This window comes from Armigeres subalbatus, chromosome 2, assembly GCF_024139115.2.
Source record: "Armigeres subalbatus isolate Guangzhou_Male chromosome 2, GZ_Asu_2, whole genome shotgun sequence".
NCBI classification, from domain to species: domain Eukaryota; kingdom Metazoa; phylum Arthropoda; class Insecta; order Diptera; family Culicidae; genus Armigeres; species Armigeres subalbatus.
Genome location: NC_085140.1, coordinates 369,352,360 through 369,364,021, shown reverse-complemented (window position 1 = coordinate 369,364,021; position 11,662 = coordinate 369,352,360). Strand labels below are relative to the sequence as shown.

At 37.7% G+C, this 11,662-nt stretch overlaps 1 protein-coding gene and 1 long non-coding RNA gene across 2 annotated transcripts; one reads left to right on the top strand and one right to left on the bottom strand.

The window, feature by feature from the left end:
- Positions 1-277: 277 nt before the first annotated feature.
- On the top strand, positions 278-3,358 carry LOC134217214 (uncharacterized). Its single transcript, XR_009980949.1, has 2 exons — positions 278-322; positions 2,790-3,358. It is a non-coding gene; the product is annotated as an uncharacterized LOC134217214 (long non-coding RNA).
- Positions 3,359-6,050: 2,692 nt separating this feature from the next.
- Positions 6,051-8,192, bottom strand: LOC134213041 (ER lumen protein-retaining receptor). The gene has a single exon (XM_062691539.1). It carries the CDS (start codon positions 7,995-7,997, stop codon positions 7,359-7,361), a length of 639 nt encoding a protein of 212 aa, XP_062547523.1. The 5' UTR covers positions 7,998-8,192; the 3' UTR covers positions 6,051-7,358.
- Positions 8,193-11,662: the final 3,470 nt, after the last annotated feature.

Genomic DNA, 11,662 nt, shown 5'->3' with positions numbered 1-11,662 from the left:
TTTCTATTGCAATCCATGCGCACAGTGCTTTAAATCGCCTTTGAAAATTACATCCCACCAGCTGGTGCCATGGCCCCCTCCTAGACCGAGACTCTAGTTACGCCTATGCTGACTTTGACTCTGATCACCTTCCTGTGACATTTGAAACCTTACAAGAAGCCATTTATAATCCAATCAGCTCAACTTTTAATTATCATAGAGCTGATTGGGATTTATATAAAACATATATCGATAGGAATTTTGACGTTGATATTCCTTTGTGTTGTGTTAGGGCACGTTCTGAGCGAGGTTCGGAGAGAGCCTATCGCTGAAGAGTTGAAAAGTAAGTTTTCAACTGTATTTGATGGGGATTTTTCAACTCCAATAGTTGGGTATGAAGGAGATCTTGTTTTGAAAGAAGATAAGCCTATTTTTAGAAAAGCATATGGGGTACCGCTAAGACTGCGAGACAAAGTCAATGAGCATTTAGATTCCTTAGAGAGAGACCAGCGAATGGGCCTCACCGGTGGTAATTGTGATGAAGAAGGATCAAAACATCCGTTTAGTGATCGATTGCAAGGTTTCAATAAACAAGGTCATAATTCCAAATACCTACCCATTACCTGTTGCACAGGACATTTTTGCCTCTTTATCAGGATCTAAAGTTTTTTGCTCACTTGATTTAGCTGGTGCTTATACGCAGCTTTTATTATCGCCAGCCTCTAAAAAGTTTATGGTAATAAACACAATTAAGGGTTTATATGTTTACAACCGTCTGCCACAAGGAGCATCATCAAGTGCATCCATTTTTCAAAAAGTTATGGACCAAGTCCTTCAAGGCCTGGAAAACGTGTCTTGTTATCTGGACGATGTTTTGATTGCGGGAACTGATTGGGAGGATTGTAAAAGAAAACTTTACCTAGTACTGGAGAGATTGGAAAGAGCTAATATAAAGGTTAATTTGAAAAAGTGCCAGTTTTTTGTGACAGAATTGCCATTTTTGGGGCACATTTTGACGGATAAAGGATTATCCCCGTGCCCGCAGAAAATCGAAACTATTCGGGAAGCAAAAGCGCCGCGAAATGTATCAGAGCTCAAGGCATTCTTGGGTTTATTGAATTATTATGGCAAATTTATCCCCAATCTTTCTTCCCGCATCAAGTGCCTTTATGGTCTTTTAAAGAAACATGTGAGATATACTTGGACGGACGAGTGTGAACAAACTTTGAGGATTGCAAGAAATTTCTTCTTCGGCCTTGCTTGTTGGAGTATTTTGATCCCAAGAAGCCAATAGTTGTCACCACAGATGCCTCGAGTTATGGACTAGGAGGGGTGATATCACATATCGTAGGTGAAGAGGAACGCCCTATTTGCTTTACATCTTTCAGCCTAAATGATGCCCAACAAAAGTACCCCATCTTACATTTGGAAGCTTTAGCGGTTGTTTGTGCAGTTAAGAAATTTCATAAATTTCTTTTTGGGATGAAGTTTGTAATTTACACTGATCACAAACCATTAATCGGAATTTTTGGCAAGGAGGGCAAAATCAAATTTCAATAACGCGGCTGCAACGTTATGTTATCGAACTTTCTATTTATGATTATGAAATCATATACCGACCTTCTTCCAGAATGGCAAATGCAGATTTTTGCTCACGTTTTCCCCTTGCACAGCCTGTTCCGAAAGTCTTGGATCGTGAATATGTAAAAAGTTTAAATTTTACAGAAAACTTTCCCCTTGACTATAAACAAATTGCTAAAGAGACCGTACGAGATGAGTTTTTGGTGAAAATTACGGCATATATTAGGCAAGGCTGGCCAGATCGCATGGATAGAAGGTTCATGGATGTTTACTCTCACCACCAGGAATTAGAGGAAGTAGAGGGATGCGTGTTATTTCAGGACCGTGTCATCATTCCAGTCAATTTAAAGTCAAATGCGTTGGAACTGCTGCATAGGAACCATAGCGGCATAAACAAAATGAAGCAACTGGCCCGCAGAACGATGTATTGGTTCGGGATGAATAGGGATGTGGAGGAGTACGTTGGATGCTGCAGGATATGCAATCAAATGACCCCAGTTACGAGACCAGCAGCATATTCTCAATGGATCCCGACCAACAAACCGTTTAGCAGAGTGCATGCAGATTTTTTTCATCTGGACCACAAAACATTTCTGGTGATTGTAGACAGTTACACAAAGTGGATTGAGCTGGAATACATGAGGACTAGTACGGATAGTAAAAATGTGATTAAGGTTTTCCTCAATGTATTTGCCAGGTACGGATTGCCTGATGTGTTGGTCACAGACGGTGGACCACCATTTAATTCCAAGGAGTTCGTTGAATTTTTCGAAAAGCAAGGGGTGTATGTGATGAAAAGTCCGCCTTATCACCCGGAAAGCAACGGGCAGGCAGAACGCATGGTTCGATTGGTGAAGGATGTTTTAAGAAATTTTATTAGACCCGGAGATGAAAAAGCTCGAAACAGATTTACAAGTTTCCTATTTCCTTTTAAATTATAGAAACACTTGTCAAGAGGATGGGGCCATTTCCCATCCGAAAACTCCTTTCATACAAACCCAAGACACTATTGGATTTGATCAATCCCAAAACTAATAACAAACACAATTTAAAAAGCAAGGCATGATGACTCTTCACCCGTTATCTCTACAATTACTGACAATTTCAACGACCAGTTCGTTAATCTCAAAAGCGGTGACCTGATCTATTACAAAAACGCTAATAAAAGTGACATCAGACGATGGTTACCAGCAAAGTATATTAAACGAATTTCTCCAACTGTTTTTCAGATATCGCTCGGAGGAAGGTTGATTGCGGCACACAAACGACAGATTAAAATTTCCGACGATCATAGCCGCAAATCCGTTCCACGCTTCGTGTTAAGCGGAGAAAATGAGCATATTAATTCAAGAAAGCGAAGGAGAGAAGTCGATACTGAAGATGACGGATGCACATCCGATCAAGAGCCTGATTTTTATGGATTCCCGGCGGAATCGTTTATTTTTAGAGAAGATTCTCCGATCGGAGATCAAATAGATAGGCATGAAATTAATCAGGATACCAAGCAAATTAGAAAATCCAGTCGAAATTCTAAAAAAACGTAAAGGTGATTTTTATTATTATTATTAAGTTTATATAATCATTCAGGACCATTCGAAATGTTTATCAGGGTCTGATTTCGAAGTTTATTTTAACATTGATATTGTTTCATTCTTAAAGGAAGGAGGAGTTGTTGTGTTAGGGCACGTTCTGAGCGAGGTTCGGAGAGAGCCTATCGCTGAAGAGAGGAAAAGGGAATATAAAAGCTGTGCCTATGAACAGATCTGAAATAAAGATGAGTTAACTTTTGTACACCTTACTAGCCTGACGTGTTTACTTCTTCTTAAAGATTGAAACCCAATTATAGTTTTATACGGTGTCTATTTAGTCCTTTGGTATCCACCTCGTTATAATCCTCTTTGTAGTTATTACACTTTGGATGCCAAAAGTGATATTGACAATGCGTTCGTATCTTTGACAAATTTAATTTTCGAAGCCAAAAAATAAATTCAACTCCATTATTATTGACGACGATCTTCAGCTACTGATCCGTCTTAAACATGTGAGGCGAAGGCAATATACCAAAGAACTCGCGATCGCGCGTTGAAAGTTATTTGGCGAGATTTGCAAAATGAAATTAAAAGACGTTTCGCTATTCTGAGAAATACCAACTTTGAGAATAATGTCTCGAAGTTGGATCCCAGTTCGAAACCCTTTTGGAAATTTACGAAAATTCTTAAAAAACCTCAAAAGCCAATTCCAGCGCTTAAAGAGGGAAATAAAATTTTATTAACAAATGGCGAAAAGGCTCAAAAACTTGCTAACAGTTCGAGAGTGCCCATAATTTTAGTCCAGGTCTCACTAGTCCAATTGAGGATCAGGTTACACGGAGCTTCGAAGACATTCTCAATCAAGAGAATGTTTTTGACTCTTCGTTGGGAACTAATTTGGATGAAGTTAGATCTTACTAGAAAATTTAAAAATATGAAAGCACCGGGTGATGATGGTATTTTCTACATACTTATCAAAAAACTTCCTGAGAGCTCTTTATCCTTTTTGGTTAATTTATTTAACAAATGTTTTCAATTGGCATACTTTCCAGATAAATGGAAAAACGCCAAAGTTGTGCCAATTTTGAAGCCGGACAAAAATCCAGCCGAGGCTTCTAGTTATCGCCCAATCAGTTTGCTCTCTTCAATAAGCAAACTGTTTGAAAAGATTATTTTAAATAGAATGATGGATCATATTAATGACAATTCTATTTTTGCTGATGAACAATTTGGTTTTCGCCATGGGCATTCAACCACCCATCAGTTAATAAGAGTTACGAATTTAATTCGGCTCAACAAATCTGAAGGATATTCGACTGTAGTTGCTCTTCTTGATATAGAGAAAGCATTTGACAGTGTTTGGCATGAAGGTTTGATTGAAAAATTGATGAATTTTAATTTTCCTCTGTACATCATTAAAGTGATCCCAAAATATTTACCAGATCGCTCACTGCAGGTAAACTATCAGAATTCCAAATCTGATAGATTACCTGTAAGGGCTGGTGTCCCCAAGGCAGCATACTGGGGCCCATATTGTATAACATTTTTACTTCTGACTTACCTGATTTACCACCAGGGTGTCAAAAATCTTTGTTTGCAGATGACACGGGCCTTCGTGTCATTTATAGTAGATTGCAAAAAAGTTTGGATATTTTCTCCACTTACTTGCGAAAATAGAAAATTTCTCCGAATGTTTCCAAAACTCAGCTTATAATTTTCCCACCATAAGCCGAGAGCTTATTATTTTAAACCTTCTAGCAGACATATTGTCACTATGAATGGGGTTCCAATTAATTGGTCTAGCGAAGCCAAATATTTAGCTAGACCATAAAATAACTTTTAAAAATCACATTGAAGGCCTTCAAGCCAAATGTAACAAATATATTAAGTGTCTATATCCACTTATAAACAGAAAATCAAAACTTTGTCTTAAGAACAAACTTTTGATATACAAACAAATTTTTAGACCTGCCATGTTGTATGCTGTGCCAATATGGACTAGTTGCTGCAATACCAGAAAGAATGCACTTCAGAGGATTCAAAATAAAATTTTGAAAATGATTCTGAAATTGCCTCCGTGGTATTAGTACCAATGAACTTCATAGAATTTCTAATATTGAGACATTGCAACTAATGTCCAACAAAATAATTTCCAATTTTAGACAAAAATCGTTGCAATCTTCTATTGCAACGATTAACTCCTTGTACCCTTAGTATAAAATAGGTTAAGTTTAGTTTAAGTTGAAAACATTCTAATTCCTACATGGTTCAATTCAACCAGAGGAAAAATTCTAACTGCCAGATGCAATTGAAATGTATTAATAATAACTAAAAATGTAACATAGCACATAAGGATGATAGTGTTAAGAAAACACGGAACACCTAGTCTAAGAGATAATTAGCAAATAAAATTAGTCAAAAAAAAATTCAATGTCACAGTAAGATTTTTCTGCTATAGATTTTAAAACGACTAAAAGGATACATATAAAAGATATCAACAAAGCAAGTTTTCGATTTACTCGGGTAGTGAGTAGTATAAAAGAATATTCCTTTTCCTGACTTTAATGATTATGCCAGTGCGAATGCGCTTGTACTGTACATTCCAATATTTAATTAATACATGCGTGCGCATACTATCCGTTCTGATGTCACTCTCTCCTACACATGTAACATTCATTTTCCAGTTACAGCGCGAATGATATTTTCACATTCCTATCTTTAGTTCTCTCGCTACTACATATGTTACATATGGATATTGGAATAAGTTCTCTAACGCCTGTCATTAGAACTCTTGAGAAGAAAAATAAAAGATGAGACACAAAATGCAGTTGCCGCCCTAACAAATTGATATTGATGAGTTAGCCATATGCCACCAGTAGTGTATTCAATTACGCTCCCAACCGAACCGTATGCTGCGGTTCGGGCATGGTGTTCGAAAGAAATCAAATTCAATAGCCCTCGTTAGTGAGTGGAATTTCCATTCTTTATTCATGTATTACCTCATTATCATTACCTTTTTCATTTTGCATGAATTACAGTGTAGCAGTAAAATATTAAATTTTAAGAAATAGAAGATTGTAAGGGAGTTTGCTTACTTTAATCATCCGCCTAGCGCTGTTTGTGTTAATAATCATTGCGTTTCCTTCACAACGGTGATTTGAGAAGACATCTTCTTCAGAATCAATTCTACCTCCTTATACTTAGGGCAGCGTATGATGAATCTACACATACTCGACCTTCTTATAGTACGTCGAAACGAATAGAAAAAAAAATGTATTACTATAGACAATAATTCAACCTATTCTACAAGTGATCTGTAAAGAAATAACACGTCGATTATAAAGTAGAAAAAATAGTCATTCTGTACCCCACTCGTAGGATTTGTTGAAATTGCGTAAACATAAAATATTAAGTTAGGTAAACTTTTAAAATAACTACTTTGATTTTGGATTCTTTTTAAATATACGATTAATTTATGCCTCACAGTCTGAATCTGCACATCATCGACTGTTAGACGCCATATATCGGTAGGGTAAACTGCTGTTTGTTTGCTTGGCTTACTACTTTCTGCTATGTATCTTCTACTAAACAATTATTCCCGTTTGGTTCTTTGATGTAACAAACTGAAACAACTCGAATATAGCGACTCGACCACTTTGAAATTAAACTTCGCATGAAATTAAATTGTTTGAACAGAATATTTTCAATCTAAACTATTGTATTCTAAATCAGTATGCAATATATGTCATCGAACTTCTTTTTTCTTGTTCAGGGTTTTGATAGTTCAATCCCCTCCACACAGAAGGTGGATAACTTATCGTCTTCACATTTTCTCTGTAACTTGAATGTTTCTGAATACTATTGTTTATTTCCCACAAAGCACACATTTATTTGCGTTCCAGAACAAAAAATAACTCCCATTAGACCGGATAGATGATTTTACAAGTGAACCGGAATTGATTTTAAACCATTCACAGTATCTGACATTTTTTCAGTTCTCAAGCTACAAACTACTACAAAGTTATCAAATTCAGATACTTTAATGTGTTTTCTTTCTTGTAATTGCAATCCTTCTGTTTATCTCATTTAATTGCTGTTATCAATTTCCACGATTACATTCTAATGCTTCCCTCGGCGTACGTCGGGTTACTGTAGTTGTCGATCTCCTTTATTTTTGAAAAATTGTGAAGAATACACTACTATAACGAATGTTGGTTAATTAGAGAAAAGTCTTCGTCCTACATTTCTCCCGGTCTCAATACCACCACTTTACGCCGGAAGTTGCAGTTTCTTGCCCTTCAGCACCTTGGTAATGTAGAGGTAGAAGAAATCGCAGTACAAGATCGTCTGAATGGCTCCGGCAAAGATTGCAATCAGATCATAGTGTCCCTCGGCGTAGTATCGGTAGATCCAGTTCAACAGATACAGGGCCCGATAGGAACCTAGCGCAAACAAGTAATGACTGGTAATACTTTCCGCCTCGCCCGTTTTGCTGACGAGGAACAACTGAGGCAAAATGGCCACCGCCTCCAGATAAATCGAGAACGTCCACAGCACTTCCAGCGGCGTGAAGCTAGCGTTGATCAGCAGGGCCAGCACAAAGCACGGCAGCAGCAGGAACTCGATGCGGAACGAATCGTGGTTGTGGTCATAAGTCGCCTTAAACTTGACGTACATCAGATAGATGGTGGCAATTGACGAGGTGATGAATACCAACTTCATCAGAGTGTTATACAGACTGATGAACGTCGTGACTAAATCCAGATAGCGGCTCACGTACACGACGGCGAATAGGATCTGTGACTTGCCAGAGATTCCAGCGCACGACCTCGTCTTCCATATTTTTATCAGCAGCAGGATAATGGCTAGAAGATGTGACAAGTCACCGGCCAATCGGAAAATATTCATTTTTACTACTTTGCCACTGCAATTCTACACAAAAGTACACTGAAACAGCGCCACGAAAATTCACCTTCCCGTGGGTCACAACCGGGAAGCCTAATTTTCCCGTAAAATCACCGGAAAATGAGAAAATTGCAGAATTTTCAACCCAAACCGGACCGACTGACGTGTAAACACTCTTCTTCTACCAAGATGGCAATTTTTATCTTTGTCTCTGTCTGGCCCATTTGTTGCACCCGTGGGTTTCCGAACGGCAAAAAGAGACAGAAAATCAATGTCAATTTTTGACAATTGAACGCGTTTACGTGTCAAACATGGAGATAAAGCATTTCATTTCGACTGGTGATTTTACCGATTAGTGCCGAATTTTGTATTTTTAAGGGAAGTATGCAATGTGCTTCATACACCAGTAAAAATTATAGACACTATAGGTTCCATAGACGAGCGGAGACACGGTTGAATCTTCTCGATTTAGTGTGTTTTTCCATTTTTTCACAGTGTACCACGCGAATATGACGTCACACGCTCTGTTGCTTGGGTTGCAATCTTGACGTCATGCTCGTTTGGCTACACTAACTGACAGTTCGTTTGGCTACACTCGCCTTCGCCTCAGCTCGTCTATGGAATCTACAGTGTCTATAGTAAAAATCCATAAATTTTTAATGGCAAAAAACTACAAAAATGGCAAAAGTCTAATCAAGAACAAAAATGCATGTGTGCTTTATAGAGTAACCATCTTGATTTGGAACCCTACACATTTTGGACGCTCCTGGCGACATTTTATTGATTTCTTAACTAAAATGAACGCCGCTGCTAAATCCTTTGTTGCGGTTTCAGAAAAATACTATTTATTGTTCTGAATCTGTTTCATTAGTTTCCCGTGCGAAAATAACGATATTTAGATAAAATATCAGTGAAATCCAGAGGAGCGACATCCAATTTTTTTTACAATGGATTTTGACAGGTTTGCCTGTTCGCTCTTTTTTGGGGGATAAATTTATCCCCCAGTGTCAAATTACCCCAATACTGATTTATTTTGCAATAGTATGTGCGTGAATTTTGAATGTTTTCGTTTTTACAGGAGAATATGATGCAAAACGCCCATATCACTCAATAATGCAACATTATACATACAATCATGAGAAAACAGAAAAAAAATTAAACGAATTATCAATTAAAACAATTTTACACTCGATTCCATGCTTCAAACTTAAGAATGTTCAACTTATTTGCTCAATTATTTAGAATGCTAGTTGCACAAGGTACTCTGTCTATGGCTTTGTTCGTTTTATATCATTTTCACCCTCGCAATTGTTTATGTTGCATTCGCAGTGCACTCGTATTGGTAATTCAGAAAAGATGTGACAAAGATGGCGTAGCTTGTCATCCCCGGGGTGAAAAAGAACGAACAGGCAAACCTGTCAAAATCCATAGTAAAAAAAATTGGATGTCGCTCCTCTGGTGAAATCAGTTTATGCAAGAAGGCGAGCGTTACAATGCGTTACGCTTTAAAACATACATCACTGAAAATCTCAGAACGCACACAATATATACACCTATAGGTTCATGTCGAAATAGTGAATTCAAAACGCAGGAATCATCTCGTTGATACATGCAAAAGATATTTTAGTTACCAGATAAAGATTGTCGCTGTCCGGAACTGCTGGCGAGGATAGGGGAGCTAAATGTCAAAGAAGGAAAATCCATACGATTTGACAGCTTGGTACCCAACATGTTCCGGACAGCAGAACAAAGGGAACCGAAGCGACAATCTTTATTTAGTAACTAAAATATCTTTTATACATGCCAATAAGACTTTGCATCAGCTCAATCGACCTTTCCCGTTAAACATTGATCTCGTTTTATTGTCTCAGTAGATTCTTTGGCTTATTTAGGGTCAACTTTCTCAAAGAACCCATATTTTTTTAGGCCTGTAACTATTTTTAAAATCGAAAACCAAAAACCGAAGAAGTGCTACACGTGTGAACCGGCCTGAAAAAATCACCCGATGTTCGTTCAAAATCGGGTCAATCCTAAGAAAACCAGCCCTTTTCGATTTTAAAAATAGTTGGAGGCTTCACAAAGTATGAGTTCTTTGGGAAAGTTGACCTTAAATAAGCCAAAGAATCGGCTGAGACAATAAAACGAGATACAATTTTTGACGGGAAAGGTCAATTAGAAATTTGACTCTGAACAGGGATGTCCAAAATGTGTACATTTGGGGGTTCAAAATACCCGGATAAAAAATATTATCGAAAAACAATACAATTTACTGTAACATTACTATTAAAAACAATAAATTGACCATTTTTTTTGTTCAGGATGAACCACTGCGTCCATTTCATTGAACTTTTGTAGTATACCCGTGTCATTTGTTTGGTGCATGTCTTTCTGCTCCATTTCTATTGAGAAGAAATGAAGTAGTCGTTTTTTATTGATATTTTCTCAAGTCTAATGTAAGGCACAGACAAACAGACGTAACACTGAAGAAATTTCCATCGACCATGACTTCAACGATCAATTTGAATTTGATCGATTGCGCGTTTCACAACTAGAGGCGCTAGCGTCGTAATCCTTCGAGTTTGACATTTCACTCCAGCGCTTTCTGGTGACAATGTCATACGAAACATTGTTTCGTTTGACATGTTCGCAAGATAGTGGTTGAGGAGATGGGCGATGGATTTTTCTGAAAAATGTTCAAACTGTTACGTCTGTTTGTCTGTGTGTAAGGCCTCTTTAGATTAAGGTATACCTCTATTTATACCCTTCCAGAAACGGCTTATACCAACTCTCAAAGGCGCACCCCTCAATCAGTTTCGACTCAACAATAAGTGGAATAATACTGATTTTGACCATGCATCGGTACTGTAGTTCACTCATATTTTTGCTTCTTCTTATGAGTTCCGGATTCGTTTTTGTACAGAGATCTGATTTCATTGCGGTTGGCATTTCTGAATCTCACCTTTACACAGAGCTCTAATCAGTCAGAGGGTTCAGCAGATCCACCAAATTCGTATCCGTTTCTTTCCTAATTAATTAGCGCTCTGGAGCTTGGAGATTCATGTCGTCGGATTGAGTTACGTTTGTATAATTTACTCAATTGACTCCATCCAAAAGTGGCAAAAGGTGGGTCATCTAAAAGCTATACACTAATAAAAATCCACACATTTTTATTGGCAAAAATCTAAAGAAATTTACAAATAAATTTTATGTGTGCGTTAATAACCACCCGCTATGGGGGAATCCACATAAAGGTTATTAGTTAATGAGGGTTATGTGTGTTTCCACATATATGCTATGCGAATTCACATAGACGTTATGTGGGAAATGCTATAGTCAAAATTTATGTGTGCCACACATAATGGATATGATTGGATTTTTGTCAGTGTAGGGTGGCTCAAATTAGTATGGGGAAAACTTTTTTCAATTTTTTTGATGGTTCTCTTATTCGGTTCTATTTGATGCCCTGATGCTCTGGACAAAATTTCAGCCAAATCGGTCAACGTTTGGGCAGTGCTCAACTCGTTGGAAGTTTATATGCAAAAATGTATATGGACGCTTCGCTTCGCTTCGCACTTCGCGTCTACTCTGGCCGCACCCTTATGCTACGTTTTGACAGGGCAAGTGAGTTGAACAACTCAGTTGAAGTCAATTGACTTGCCAAAAGTTGG

Bases quoted from the DNA above. Each gene is read 5' to 3' on its own strand.
- LOC134213041 (XM_062691539.1), bottom strand. From the start codon at position 7,997: ATGAATATTTTCCGATTGGCCGGTGACTTGTCACATCTTCTAGCCATT.